Genomic DNA, 14605 nt, shown 5'->3' with positions numbered 1-14605 from the left:
GAGACAACTCGTGCGAGTACATACCAGGTGTACGCTGGACCCATATCATCCGCTTGATGAATTTGCTTGCTGTGGGACTGCAAACGCAAGCGTGCCCCCGCCACGCGCTCGATTAGGTATACAAGAAAAGACCATGTCGTGACGTTGATGGCGTGTATGCGAATACACGCCCTCCGTTCACTACAGCGGCGCGAGCCCGTCATGCACTGTAATCCGCTCGCCGTTAGCTCGTCGATAATAATCTTGCCGTTCCTAAAGTCCTCGGCTGGGAGCTGGCCATCGTGATGCAAACGACCTCCCCCCAAGTGCAGCTAGAAATCTGTCAAGTGGCGTGGTCAACAACAGCTCAACCACAAAGTGCCCTTGTGAGTCTTCGTGCAATGACACACGAGCGGTACCAATGGTGGAGTCGAGCTACTGCAAAAGTATACAAGTACATTAAATGTCCTCGGAGCTGGCTCTGCGTGCTCGTCGAGGACGCCTGGATCTCACCTCGATGTGTGCTGTACCGTGGTCAGCTTCGTTTTATGTCGACTAACTACAAAAGAAATATTGCAACATCCCCTTGCAAGGTCAGCCATTGCGAGGGGTTGGGCGCCGCGATCGTTCGCGATCTTTTTCTGATCCCCACGTCACCTTGTGGCCTGTCTCGAGCCGCTTCCACAGTCTGCATCGTACGTACACATGCGTACATTTTTTACAAATTCCAAGTGCTACGGTACATTGGGTACAGTACCAATGTACGGTATTTTGACACGGATCGCCGCCAATCAGCGTCGCGCGATCCAGTGGCCTTCCAAGACCACTTGTGCATTTTACAAGTACACCTGCACCATGACCCTGCACGCGCTCTTGGGAGCGGAGATCCAAACCAAGGCCGGGATCGTCCCGACAACCGACGCGCTCGCCAACAAGAAGGTCGTGGGTATCTACTTCTCGGCGCACTGGTGCCCGCCGTGCCGCGCGTTTACGCCGCTCCTCTCCACCTTTTACGAAGATCTCGTCGAAGACTACGACGACATGGAGCTCGTCTTTGTCTCATCCGACAAGGAGCTCGCTGGCTTTGAAACCTACTGGGCTGACATGCCGTTTCCAGCGCTCCCGTTCGCGCAGCGCGAGCTCAAGGCGTCGCTGAGCGCGCACTTTGGCGTCGAGTTCATTCCGACCTTGGTGTTTCTCGATGCGGACGGCAACGTGCTCACGAAGGACGGCGTTAAGCTCGTCAATTCGGTGCGTGGCCGTGCCGACTTGCTCCGCAAGGAGCTCTTCAAGTAGATCAATAGTCCGAACGAGAATTTATTGTTTACTCTTCCTTGACCACCACGGTGGTCAGTACACCACGACGCATTTTCTACTGCAGAGACCTCGTACGCCAGTTTTGCGTGTCAAATAGACTAGAAGAAGAGTGCGCTTACAGGGATGTCTGCTGAGGGTGTCAAACAAGAGAAACAAGATCGCCTGAAGAAAACGCTCGGCCAAGATACCCAAGACAACATGCAAACGGCTTCATAGAAGCGTCGTACGTACTGAGTAATAGAAGAAGGATAGGAAGACCGACACGAGGCTCTTCTTTCTCGCCTTTACCAGTTGTTGGCGTCAATGTTCTCGACCGACTTTTGACGGCCGACGAAGACCGCGCTGGACTTTTGGAGCGCTTCCTGGTACTTCTTGGGCCGCTTCTCGTCGCCAAAGTGCGCGTTGGCGTCGCGGAAGAAGGCGTCGACGACCTCCTGCGACTCCTCGGCCTCGTCCGCCTCGACGTCTTCAAAGTAGCGCGTGCCGAGCCCGGCCGTCTCGCCGCCAATCTTGACCTACATGGCATTGTGTCGCTTTAACACCTCACTACTCTACTACCTTGGGAATGCCCTGCTGCGCGCGCCAGACGTTCGAGTCGCGGAGCGAGTACGAGCAGCCGCAGTACTCTTGCTTGTAGAACTTTTCGTCCACCGACACTTCGTACTTGCGGCGCGTCATGGCGTCCGTGCGCCAGTTGTAGACCCAAAACTGGAGCGTGGCGCCTAGACCTCTGTTAGCATGAACGCAGTCATGCTATCGAAGTACCTCGCTGTTTCTGATACAAAAGCGCTGCGCGCACGCCCGCCAAGTTGACTTGCAGCTCGTCCTTCCAGCGCGACGTGGCGTTCGTCGTCGTAAAGTAGTCGAAGCCGTGCTCGACCGCGTACGCGGCCGTGACCTCCATGCGCATGTCAAAGCAAGCCGAGCAGCGAACGCCGCGCTCCGGCTCGAGCTCGAAGCCCACCATGCGCTTGAACCACGCGTCCGAGTCGTAGTCGCAGTCGACGAACGGGATGCCGTGCTTGATGGCGTACTTGATGTTTTCATCCTTCCGAATCTCGTACTCGCGCTTGGGGTGGATATTCGGATTGTAAAAGAAGATGGTGATGTCGAGGTCCATGAGGTACCGCATCTCCTCGACCATTGCACCACTGCACGGCGCGCAGCAGCTGTGCAAGAGCACCTTGGAGCGCGGCGCCGGCGTCGGCGTGTACGCCAGCAGCGCCTGCTCCTCGTCCGAGATGGCGTCGTCCGTGCAAACGAGGCTGTCATTGTCGTCGTAGCGCAGCTGAACGTACTTAAGCACGTGCCGGTCCGCCGGCATGGCCGCCGCCGAAAGCGTCGTCACCGTTGGCTCCGTCATCCCACTTTGCCCTTGTCATCGCCGCCTGTCTCGAGACGCGCTGCATTTTAGCCAATCAAATGTAGCGTCATCAAAAATGGACCCAATCACATGTCGTCTTGCACTTGGTGTCAAGAGGAAGATCGGATAAGCTCTGTGGTCATACTAGACGAAAAGAAGAACCTATTCGCGTGAACGCACTTCCAAGCAGCGCACAGGTACGCAGCAAAGACCAGCTCTAAGCGCTCAGGCTGCCCTTGTTGTACTGGGTCGCGACTTCAAGCGCCTAGGGATCGCCTTGGTGCCATTTGCCGGGTTTTGTGGGGTTACGCTCGTGATCGCGCATGTCATCGGGGGTACTAGTATATCGTTGTACCACTAGCAAGTCAATGCTCTCTGCGTCATGTTGACGCATGGTGTTCAAAGTTGCATGGGCCACGACCCACTGAACCGGAAAGACAAGCGTACTAGTAAATGTCTAGAGCTTTCGGCTACAAGATACGAAAACCGGTCGCTTACAAGAAACCTGAGACGGGTCCGGTTTCACAACCCGCGCCAGTTTTATATAAGTTTAAACGCAACGGCTTGCTTCCTACGCGAATGGCCGGGCCGCCCGCCGCGCTCGTTCCGGGCGCCGTCGCGCCCGTCCTTTCGTCGAAAAGCTTTCGCCGCAAAGCCGCGCCCGACAACGTACGTCTCGTCTCGTAGCTTATTGCATCTGAGTTGGGCTAGTTTGAGCCATTGGCGTTTGGCGTCCTCGCGCAATCGAATCCCGTCCGCCGCGCCTGCATCGCGGTCGTGACGCACAAATACATGCCCCGGGTCACGCTCCTCTTCGTCCTCATCAACTCGATTGCGATGGGTTTTGTCGACTACTCGGACCCGTGGGCCAACGGCAGCGCGCCCACGAACGGCCCGACGCTGCGCGTGAACCGCGCGGTTCAGATGGTACGACGTCATTTGAATGACAATGTTTTCCATTTCAATGGACTAGATTGAGCTCGTGACGCTGGCCTACTTCATGCTCGAGATGGCGTTCAAGTGCATCGCCCACGGAGTCTTGGGCCCGCGCGGGTATGTGGCCAACCCCTGGAACAAGCTCGACGGTCTCATTGTCGCCTCGGGGTACCGTACACCACCTTATACCAAATCGATCAATGTGTCAATGCACTTTGGGTAGCATTGTGTCGTTGCTCTTCTCCGAGGCCAAGACGACGATAACCGGCATTCGATTTCTGCGCATTTTGCGGCCGCTGCGCACGGTGCGGTCGGTCCCGAGCCTCAAGGTGCTTGTGAACGCGCTCCTCTCAGCGCTGCCCGCGCAGCTCAACATTTCCATCCTCCTCGCGTTCTCGTACCTTGTGTTTGCCATCATCGGCGTCCAGATCTGGTGCGGCGAGTCCCACTTCCGCTGCCGCCTCACGCCGCACCCGATCGCGCTACCCTTTGACCCGAGCGCGACGCCATCGCTCGAAGCGTACTTGAACGCAACGTACATCAAGCTCGCCGTGAAGAACCCAAGTGCGTATGCCTGCAACCGCATCGACGTCGAGAACGACAACTGGACGACGCCGGAAGCATGTTTCTGGCCGCTCAACCCCAATGACAAGCAGTACTGCGGCAGCCGCATGTGCGCCCCAGGGACGTTCTGCGGCTCCAACTACGACACGCGCGGCCACGCGCGGTTCCACGACCTGTACGCATCGAATGGCGCGCTGGTGTTTTCCATCATGACGGAACCGGACTTTGTGGTCGCCTTGAACTTTGGCCTCACGCACTTTGACTCGGTCGGGAGCGCACTCATCATCATCATGCAAACCGTGACGGCCTCGGGTTGGATGCTCCTGACGGAAAACGTACGGCGCTCGACGCGTCATACTGATATAACCTGTCATTCTGACGTATGAGGCGTAGACGCAAGACGCCTACTCATGGATCGGTGCCGGCATCTACTTTAACGTCGTGCTCTTTGTGGGCATGTGCTTTTTACTGCAAATCAACATGGCGATCATGGTCTCGGCGTTCGAGAAGGCGTGCGACGCCCAGGCCGCCCAGCTCCGCCTCGAGTACGTGAACCTCCTGCCTCGTCATTCGCGTTCCAACCGCCGAATGCATGCAGGAAGGACGAAGCCGACGCGCGGGAGCTCTCAATCGTCCGACGGCGTGTGTGGTAGGTTGGTGTTTTGTGTTTTGTTTTTATCGTGGGCACTCTAGGCAGACGCTGGTGCCGCTGCAGCACCGGCTCCACCAGTCGTTCCGGCACCCGCGCGTCCGCAGTGCGCGCAGCCGTGTCCAAGCTGTCTACAACTACCGCGGCTACTATATGTTCAACATGGTCATGACGCTCCTTAACGTCATTGCACTCGCGACGACGCACTATCAGATGAGCTACAGCTTTGCCTTTGGCGTGGAACTCGTCGAGTTTGTGTGTCTTCTCTGGTTCGTCCTGGACCTCGTCTTGCGCCTCCTCGCGTTCGGGCCCGGTCCATATTTCAAGTGCGTTTAGGACTCGGTTCATCGGCGCAGATGGCATCATCATGTCACGCTTGTAGGGAGCTCTTCAACTGGCTCGACGCCACGTCGATCCTTCTCGGGGTGATCGACTATTGCGTCAACAAGCCCGGGTTCATTGACGGCACGATCTCGCCGTCGTCGCCCTTCACCGCGCTCCGAGCGCTGCGGGTGCTACGCCTCGCGCAGGCGTGGGGGCCGCTTCGGCGACTGCTTCTGGCGACGACAAGTGCCATGGGCGAAATCGTCCACTTCCTCGTGTTCTTGGCGCTGTTTGTGTACATCTTCGCCCTCATGGGCATGGATTTGTTCGCGACCAAGTTTTACTTTGACGGCAACAACCGCCCGCTGCCGGCGGCGAAGGCGTCCTTGCTGAATCTGCACCGGTCCAACTTTGACACGCTCCCAAACGCGCTCTTTACGGTGTTTCAGATCCTCACGTACGACGACTGGCCCAACGTCATGTACGACGGCTGGCTCAGCATCGGACCGCTCGCGCCACTCTACTTTGTCTCGATCATCGTCCTCGGCGTCTGGGTCGTCATGAACATGTTCTCGGCCATCACCGTCTCCTGCGTCATGAACCAAGTCGACGATGACGATGCGCATCCGGTCAAAGAACTCCGGGCGATCTACGACGAGTCGCACGTCCAGCAGCAGAGTCACCGCCATCTCATGCAGATGCGGTACGTCCAGCGCTCTGTCAAGCGTCTCGAGCCCGCGATCCAGCGCGCCAACAGCGATCGCCGCCACGTGCTCTCGGTGCGCTTTCCGCTCCGCTCGACCTGCCTCCAGATTGTGAGCTCGTCTTTCTGGGAGCGCGCAACCGGGCTGGTGATTGCGTGTGCGACGGTCACCACCGCCCTCGATACGCCGCTTCTGGACGCGTCCGACGGACTTGGTTGGGTCCTCATCACTGCGAACCGCGTGTACGCTGCGCTCTTTGCCATTGAAATGGCGATCACGCTACTTGCGATCGGCGTCGTCGACTACATCAAAGACCCGTGGAAGGTCCATCTCTGCACTTGAATCTCAACCTCAACGTGAATCTAGGCACTCGATGGCACAATCGTCTTGTCGTCGCTGGCGCTTTGGAGCACGTCCGCGACCAACGTCAACGTCGGTGGCATCCGAGCCCTGCGTACGCTGCGCGCGCTGCGACCCCTCCGCGTCATTAGCCAACTACCGCAGCTCAAGGTCGTTGTCAACACGCTCTTCCGGTGCATTCCGGAAATTGCCAAGTCGCTTCTCTTCTTCGTCTATATGCTCATGCTTTTTGGCATCGCGTGCGTCCACTTCTTCAAGGGCTCGCTCAACTCGTGCTCGATCGGGCCGTACGTCTATCTCGAGAACGCCACGTACAAGCCCGTACCGCCGTGGTTCCCGCCAACGTACGTTGGCAACTACAGCCGCAGCGACCTGGAGCGCTTCGATGTCATGACATTTCCACGCACCTGGCGCGACATGGACCCGGCCTCCCAAGCGCATCTCGAGCCCATCTGGCAAGCGCAGTGTCACTTCTCGCACGACAAGGCACCGACGTCCAGAGACGTCTGTCTCTGCTTCAGCACCGTGGTTGCGCCGTCGCTCAACATGACGTGGAGTGCGCCCGTGCCGCAAAATTTTGACAACCTCCTACGTGCGATGGGCTCGCTGTACGAGCTCACGACGTTTGAGGGCTGGACCGCGGTCGCGCTGGCGTCGGTCGATGCGCGCGGCGAAGACATGCAGCCAATTCCTCATGCGCAGCCGCAATTTGCGCTCTTTTGGGTCATTTTCATGATTTTTGGCGCGTTTTTCATGCCCAACCTCTTCATCGGCGTCTTGTGCGACAGCTTTATCCGCGAAAAGTACGGTGGTTTTGTCACGGACGAGCAGATCAACTGGATCAACCTCCAGCGACGGCTCGTCGCCTTCTCGCCCATCGTGCAGTACCCGATGCCACGCAATTGCTTTCGACGTCTCTGCTATCGCATTGCGGGCTACAGGTACTTTGAGCACGTCATGACCGGCTGCATTCTCTTGAACATGGCCGTCATGACAACGACGTACTTTGGCCAGCCCGAGGTGCTTGGGGATTCGATCGACGGCATCAACAATGCGTTTGCAGTGCTCTTCTTCACCGAAGCGCTCACCAAGATTGCGGCGATTGGCCCGCACGTCTACTTTAAGCATGGCTGGAACCGGTTCGACTTTATCATTGTGCTCACATCCCTCGTATCGCTCCTCCTACCGTTGGTGACGGTCAAGTCCAAGCTCGGCGCGGGCATGGCCACGGTGCTCCGCGTCTTCCGCGCCGGCCGCGCGCTCCGGCTCATCCAAAAAGCCAAGCTCATGAAGAGCCTCTTCGACACCATCACTGTCTCACTACCGGCCGTCGCCAACGTCACAGCCCTCCTCATGCTGCTCTACTACATCTTTGCCGCAGTCGGCGTTCAGCTCTTCGCCAAAGTCGCGTACGGCCCGATCATGGTCAACCCGCACCAGAATTTTCAAAATTTCTGGCTCGCGCTCCAGACGCTCATTGGATTCTCGACCGGTGAGAACTGGAACAACTACCTCTGGGAACTCTACCACATTTCACCGCCAAGCAACCCCGAATGCATGGAGCCTGCGTTCAACGCGTCCGTCTGTGGCTTTGGTGACGCAATCGACTGCGTCCCGCTGGACGGCTGCGGTACAATGCACCACTTTTCGTTTCGTGTTCTAGCAAGCACCTAGGCACGTGGCTCGTCATTCCGTTCTTCTACATTTTCATGATGGTCGTCGGCTACATTGGGCTCAACCTCTTCTCGAGTACTTGACGCAGTACTTTCTCCACATCTAAAACCACTTAGGCATTCTCGTCGACGCGGTGGCTGACGCCGACGCCACGACAGCGTCGGCGGTCGAAGACCTTCCGGAACTCGCGCGGCTCTGGTCCAAGTACGACCCCGGAGGTGTCGGGCTCTTGCACGTCGACGATCTCTGTCGCGTGCTGCGGAGCCTCCCACCCCCACTGGGCTTCCACGGCCTGCCGCAGTACACACTGCTGCGTGTTCAGCACGTTCTCGGTAGGCATTCCACTGCGATCTTGTTCATCAACGCACTGCAACTCTGTAGGCACACTGGGCATCGCCATCTTTGACAGTAAATTTGTGCATTTTCGGGATGTTCCCCGCGCCCTCGTGATTCGGTCCATGAGCGAGGTACGAGTGCCTTGGCGTTCGTTGGCTTTGACTTCTCATTAGGGCGACCCGGTGCGCTTCCGGCAAATGAGTTTGCTCATGGACCAAATGGGTATCACGAAGGCCTTCCACGACCACTGGGCAAGACGCTTCAAGGCCATGCATAGCAGCATCGTCAAGTGCGTCGACGTCAAGCCCATTGCGCAGCATGTGGCCGCACGCATCATTCTGCGCTGGCTCATGCACAAGGTCGGTGCGCGCCGGCTCCAGCGCCAGCGCGCCCTCTCCGAGCTCCCGCCACCCGAAATGTCCTCGTCAATGTAGCCACCGTATTCACTGCACGCTTGTTTTGATTGTTTCTATTTACTTTTCCTGGAGCTTGCGCTTGTAAAACACCACGTTGCCGTCGTCCTCGACGTACTTGCAGTGCGTGAAGGAGCGCCAGAGCGCGATCGGGATCGGCGTCGGGTCGATGAGGTAGTACTTGCCGAGGAGCGGCGTGATGGCCTGCGTCGCCTCCATCGCGTGGTAGAAGGGCATTTTGGAGAAGATGTGGTGCGTCACATGCGTGTCGGCGATGTGGTGGATCGCGCCGTCGATCCACGCGCCAAACGACCGGTCGACCGTGCAGAGCGCGCCGCGGAGCCAGTTCCACTCGTCGCCGCGGAAGTGCGGGACGTACGTGTCCGTGTGCTGCAAGTACGTGATGAGCACGAGGTACGCGTTGCAGATGAGGTACGGCACAAGGTAGTGGCGAGCAACATCGAGAATCCCAAACACCGAGACGCCGTAGCCAAAGAGGCCCAAGGCCGCGACGAAGCAGAGGTCGCTCCACCAGATGCTAAGGCGCTCCTTCGGGAGGAAGAAGGCCGCGTACGGGTTGAAGTGCGACTTGGCGAGGCCCGCGTACTTGGTCGGGCCCGTCGCGTTGAAGAAGAGGTAGCCCGGCATCCAGCCCACGAGGAGCATCATGACAATGCCGTACAGGTTGTACAAAGGGCTCTCTTCGAGGAGCGAGTGGTCGTGCTTGGCCTCGACCACCGACCGCGGCGTCGGCGTGAACACCTCGTCGTTCTCGCAGCTGCCCGTGTTCGAGTGGTGGCGGCGGTGCGTGATCTTCCAGCTGTGGTACGGCACAAAGAGGAGCGAGTGCAGAATGATACCGACCGTGTCGTTGAGGACCTCGGACGCCGAGAACGCCTGGTGGCCGCACTCGTGCGCAATGACCCAAATGCCCGTGAAGTACGTGCCCTGGACGAACCAGTAGATGGGCCACGCGACCAGTTTGGCCGCGAGCGGCAAGTCGGTGGCCGCGAGCTGAAGCCCGACGACGAAGACGCCGGCGCAGATCGCAAGGTTCTTGGCCAAGTGGTAGAAGCTCGTGGCCGCGCTGCGCTCAAAGCAGTGCGCCGGAATCGCCGCGCGCAGGTCCTTGAGCGTGATCGTCGGCGGTTCGAGCGGCAGCGGCTCGGGCGTCCCGGCAACCGGGCGGTACCCAGCCGCGCGGAGCGCGTTGGCCTTGGAAGGAGCTTGACCTTGGCACATGGCAACCAATCCGAAAATGAGATGCGCAGGATACGCTTTGACAAAAGAGGGTTCGGGCAAAGGCGTACATGAGCGTACAATCCAACGTACGTGTTGTACGTTTGAACACGATGTTTGTATAGAAATGGGGTGGACGGTACGCTCTTGTACGGCCGTGCAACGCGTTGTGATGTCATCAAAACGGGCTCGATCTGGATTGGTGGATACCATAGAAATGTAGGATTTCAACCAATAAAACACCACCTCGTGATGATGCACCCCACCAGCGTCGACACGTTGAGATTCGACTGGCCGCGATGCCAGAGGACCGGACGCCATCGATGCAAAGATAAGCTGAGCGGCGGTAATCGAAGCGATGACGCCACGGTGTCAAGCTCGGCGACCGTGTGACCACAAGCTCAGTGCTGTGATGGTCGGACAGGCACGTGGTAATAGCATGGGATGGCACCGCGCAAGGCAACTTCCCTGGGAGTTGCGTCGCATGCCCATGCAGCGTTATGGTGATGTCACGGCCCGTCTGTTTGGAGGCGACACCTCGAAGCGCCACGAAGGCTGCCGAAGATTGCGAGAATGACGCGTGCTCCAGTTTTCAGCACTATATCGTAGCTGCTTTGTGATACTATTAGCACCCGTCGCGCGTGCGTCTAGCGAGCGCCGTTGCTGTTGCAAGCAACGGGCGTAGCGATCTGCACGTGGGTGAGGCCAGATGCTGGTCATCCGGATAGGGCCGCGAGCGGATGCAGCGGTCGTCCGGATGCAAGACGCGTCGCATCCGGATATCCAGGACATCCGGATACGGCGATGCTCAGCGCTTGTGTGCACGGCGTCGAGGGACCGGAGGCGCTCCAGGTTGACGTGGTCGATGGCCTCGTGGTCGAGCGCGCCGAGGCTGGCGACTACGTCGTCGCGATCGGCCCGTTCCTCCCGGTGCTCGCCAAGCGCCTGGCCGCGCGAATAGAGCGGCAAGGACTGTGCGTCGGCGACCTGCTGCAGAACGTCCAGCTGGAGCCACTGCGCTCGCTCGCGCAGCTTTTGTGGACGCTCGAGGCGCTGGTACGGGCTGGTAGCGCAAGCGTTAGCTAATGCGATGCGTGCGTAGGCGACGGCCGAACGCGCGCCAAAGCTTTTGGTCGTGGACATGGCGTGCCTCCAGCAGGCCACACACGACGCCTACGGTATCCACGTGGCTCCTTCTTGCGGCTAAACGCTAAATGTAGAGCTCGGTCTCATACGGTCCATCTCGCTTCAGCTCAAGCGTCTCAGCCGACTCTGTGGCTGCAGCGTTCTGCTCGTTTGTCTCGGACCGGCGCACCACGTGCTCTGGCAGGGCAGTGTGCATTGCACGGTGTGTGATCCACCAATTTCTGGTCTCCATCGGGTTAAATATGTCTCGTTGGCCTAGCTAACTCTACGCACGTCTGGCGCCGAGTCGACGGCTGCGCGTCTCGTGACGGGCACACGCTCTAGCTTTGTGCGTCTGCAATGATCTTGCAGCACGGGTCGTACTAGACGACGCATCCGAGCATGAGCCACCAACGACGATGATGGTGGCGACGTACGTATTTGGACTTGAGAAATTTGGGCAGCGTGTCCTTGTTGAGCATAAACACGATGGCTTGCTGGGCCTACGTCCCTCATGAACTGAGACCCTGTCCTCAAGCACGTGTTGGACTACCTTGGCGAAGAGCTGGCGGCCCGGGTTCTCCATTTGCTTTTCAATGTCGCGCACGATCGAGTGAATGAGATTGACTTGGAGCTTGGCCGAGGTCGCAATGTACTTGCGGAAAATCTTTTGCGCGCGCAAGCGAAGGTAGTCGGTGTGCGGAATGCGCTGAAACTCGAGGCATTCGAGCCAAAAGTACATGCTCTCGGCACAGAAGCTATGCACAATATTGTCATCAACACCGAAGACCAATAGAGAGAGTGTACATGTCTTCGCAAAACGCCAGAAACAGCGCGCGGCTCTGCGGATTGGCCAAAATGTCCTCGATCGTCGGCGCCGTGAGCGTCCGGCTCGTCGAAACGCGGGAGGCAAACGTCCGCTGCACCGCCGTCGGGAGGAACCGGCGCGAGCGGCCTGACATGGGCGGGGCGTCGCCGTCCTTAAGCGTGCGCCGCCCCAGGATCGGCGACGCGGGCTTGGCCATGGCGGTGGCGAAAAAAATCGATTTTTGAAACTTTGGGTAGAGCGTCTTCCAGAGAAAGTGCAGAACCTCTTCTTGCGCGAGGTGAAAGGTCTGTGGCGACGGGTTCGGAAGCATCTCGTGGATGCTTGCCATTGTCTCGTCCGAGACGCTCACAAACTCTTTGGCGGTCGAGTTTAAGAACCGGTGGTAGATCTTCTTGCTCTGGCGCGCGAGAAAGTCGGACTTTGGAAGCCGCTTGTACTCTTCGACTTGCATGTAGAAGAGGAGGTACGAGGTGCAGTTTTCCTTGACGAGGAACTTGTGAAACTGCGTGAGGAGCGGGCCGTCTTGGAGCAGAATCGCTTTCACGTCCGTGGACGTGAGCATCTGCAGCGCCTTGACGTCGCCGTTCCCGCCCGTCATCAGCCTACATACCATGATGTCACTGCACTCATTGAAGACGAAGAGAACGTACGTTGTCGCCGCCGCCTCGCGCTCTTCCTTGTACAATTGGACGAGCTCCATGTACTTGGGCGACTTTTCAAAGGCTTTCCAGAGCGTTGAATCCCAGAGATACAAGACGTGCAGGTGCGCGTCGTTGAAGATGTCTTCCGCAGGGTCCGCAATCGAGGTCAAAATCGCTTGGCGAATGTGCCCCGGGAGCGCAACCTCCATTTTGGCCCCCCGGCGAATGTACTTGTTGAAGATCTTGGATGCTTTGGCCGCAATGTAGTCGCGCTTGTTGTGCGGCAGCAGCTGGAACTGGTCAATCTCGAGGTAAAAGTCCAGCGTGTGCTCCATCTTGTACTCTCGGAGGTGCATGCGAAAGGCCGGGGCCCCTGCACCTTTAACAACGTCCTCGACGCGCAGCCGATCCGCCCCGGCGATGTGCGTCGCGCTCGACGATGCTGCAAGCGTCGCATGGGCCGTGAGCGCATGACCAAAATGAAGCAACCCGCCTAACACCAATAGTTTGACATCGATCGCGGTTGAAGCGGTACCGGCGAGGAGGCTTGCGCGGTGCGACTTCATGCCTGCGTACTCGGGCGACGACAAGAACGCTTCGAGGTGCTCCGTGATGAGCAAGAACGAACACTCGCGCAGCGCCGCGTCAAACACATCGAGCTTGGGTGGGTCCATGCACGATATTTCGGCCAAAATCATGTCACGGTTTGTGCTCGAAATGCGAATCTAGTCGCGATTATGAGACAAGTCCAATACACATATTGAAAACCATCGACTTGGACCCGGCCTTGAGGTACTTGTTGTACATCTTGTGCACTGTGTGCATGAGAAAGCCGCTGTGCAACGTCTTTTTCTCTTCACTGAGCGATTCTAATGCGACATGATGAGTATCGACTTGATACGTCGATAGTTTTACGCGCACCTGTGATGAGCGCTTCGGTGCTGTCGCGGTACTCGAGCACATCGACGATGAAGAGAAATTCGGGCGACTCGCCGACGCGGCCAAAGTAGTCGCGCAGGCTCCGACGCGAGTGCGACTGGTCGAGAATTTCCTCGAGCCGCTCCTTCTTCTCGTTCATGAAGGGTTGCATGTTGGGGAGCATGCTCTTCGCGAGGCAGCTCTCGGTGTACCCGTGCGGCGACTTGTCGGCGACGAACGCGCCAAAGACGGGCTGCACCGACGAGCGCACCTCCTACGCGACAGGATGCCTTTCACATTTCCAAGTTGGATTTTACGTCGTCGGCCATTTGATTGAGGAGCTCGATGGTTTCTGGGATCTGGTCGTCGTCCAGCTTGGTTTGGATTTGCTGTCGCTCGACCAGACTCAGCACCACAAGCTAGTACGTCGTCGCACATGACGCAAGAACGGCATCGCACACGAGAGTGGCTCACCTCTTGCTTGGCGTTGGGTTGAAGAAACGTCTTGTAAATCCCGATGACCGTGAGCACTTTAAACGGTCCAGGCGCGATTTTTTCCAGATCTAGTCCAAAGGATAACCAGATGCACACCAAAGTGTAGGCGGACCTCGCACGGCCATCCAGAATTTAACGCCAAGCTCAATCATGTGGTACTCGCGGGGACCTTCTTCGCCCTTGAAGTGGATAAAGTCAAAGAAGGCGCGGGCAATGCGCACGCTCTACGCAAAGTAAGAGCTCTTGAGGAGGACGAGGAGGAAGTCTACGGTGAGCAAGCTCTCGGTTGTCACGTCCGTGTCCAGCACAGTGAGGTCTCGGAAACTCCTCGCGAGAATGGCCTTGAGCACACCGTTGGCGCTCACCCTGCGCGTCGACGACGACGAGTTGAGCCTGGTTTGAGTCAACGACGACTTTCGACGCTGCGAGAACCGCCGAAAGGTGGCCGGGAGGTCGGGTATCAGCGATCGGTGCGGCGCTTCGGGGCTCGTGTCGGCCACAACGGGTGGACCGAGGGCGGTGGCCGAGACAGAGTTGGCCCGGGGTGGGGCGCTCGACGACTCCACTGGCGGTGGGTCGCTTGGGTCGTCCGCTGAGGCAGGTGGCGCATCGGACGTCGCAGCTTGTGGCGTCGGTGGCGCGACCGGTGCCATGGCCTCCGCAGGCGCCAGACTCGAGCTCGCGCAGAGCCCCATCGGCAGCCTTTCTAGCTCCCTTCGCCAGGACCAACTATGAATAG

The 14605-nt window shown here is 58.3% G+C and overlaps 6 protein-coding genes across 6 annotated transcripts; 3 read left to right on the top strand and 3 right to left on the bottom strand.

Annotated features, from left to right (window-relative positions):
- Positions 1-778: 778 nt before the first annotated feature.
- On the top strand, positions 779-1342 carry SPRG_02227 (hypothetical protein). The gene has a single exon (XM_012340776.1). It carries the CDS (start codon positions 835-837, stop codon positions 1273-1275), a length of 441 nt encoding a protein of 146 aa, XP_012196166.1. The 5' UTR covers positions 779-834; the 3' UTR covers positions 1276-1342.
- A 238-nt stretch (positions 1343-1580) lies between these two features.
- Positions 1581-2659, bottom strand: SPRG_02226 (hypothetical protein; the record flags this gene model as incomplete). Its single annotated transcript, XM_012340775.1, has 3 exons — positions 1581-1811; positions 1855-2018; positions 2062-2659. The coding sequence occupies 3 exons, from the start codon at positions 2657-2659 to the stop codon at positions 1581-1583; spliced, it is 993 nt and encodes a 330-aa protein (XP_012196165.1).
- A 579-nt stretch (positions 2660-3238) lies between these two features.
- SPRG_02225 (hypothetical protein) lies at positions 3239-8657 on the top strand (the record flags this gene model as incomplete). Its single annotated transcript, XM_012340774.1, has 12 exons — positions 3239-3328; positions 3371-3586; positions 3633-3763; positions 3819-4494; positions 4553-4818; positions 4853-5134; positions 5191-6160; positions 6203-7826; positions 7871-7945; positions 7987-8202; positions 8252-8337; positions 8380-8657. The coding sequence occupies 12 exons, from the start codon at positions 3239-3241 to the stop codon at positions 8638-8640; spliced, it is 4893 nt and encodes a 1630-aa protein (XP_012196164.1). The 3' UTR covers positions 8641-8657.
- Positions 8643-9878, bottom strand: SPRG_02224 (hypothetical protein). Its single transcript, XM_012340773.1, has one exon. The coding sequence runs from the start codon at positions 9859-9861 to the stop codon at positions 8680-8682; it is 1182 nt and encodes a 393-aa protein (XP_012196163.1). The 5' UTR covers positions 9862-9878; the 3' UTR covers positions 8643-8679.
- Positions 9879-10662: 784 nt separating this feature from the next.
- SPRG_02223 (hypothetical protein) lies at positions 10663-11508 on the top strand (the record flags this gene model as incomplete). Its single annotated transcript, XM_012340772.1, has 4 exons — positions 10663-10914; positions 10961-11036; positions 11079-11206; positions 11264-11508. 4 exons carry the CDS (start codon positions 10663-10665, stop codon positions 11345-11347), a joined length of 540 nt encoding a protein of 179 aa, XP_012196162.1. The 3' UTR covers positions 11348-11508.
- On the bottom strand, positions 11202-14589 carry SPRG_02222 (hypothetical protein). Its single transcript, XM_012340771.1, has 12 exons — positions 14136-14589; positions 13979-14090; positions 13846-13934; positions 13689-13790; positions 13375-13645; positions 13222-13322; positions 12989-13178; positions 12463-12946; positions 11791-12414; positions 11537-11741; positions 11421-11486; positions 11202-11366 (listed from the first exon to the last, which is right to left on the bottom strand). The coding sequence occupies exons 1-12, from the start codon at positions 14559-14561 to the stop codon at positions 11325-11327; spliced, it is 2712 nt and encodes a 903-aa protein (XP_012196161.1). The 5' UTR covers positions 14562-14589; the 3' UTR covers positions 11202-11324.
- Positions 14590-14605: the final 16 nt, after the last annotated feature.

The sequence above is a fragment of the Saprolegnia parasitica genome, assembly GCF_000151545.1.
Source record: "Saprolegnia parasitica CBS 223.65 unplaced genomic scaffold supercont2.5, whole genome shotgun sequence".
NCBI lineage: Eukaryota > Oomycota > Saprolegniomycetes > Saprolegniales > Saprolegniaceae > Saprolegnia > Saprolegnia parasitica.
This window is presented reverse-complemented; position numbering and strand designations above follow the sequence as displayed.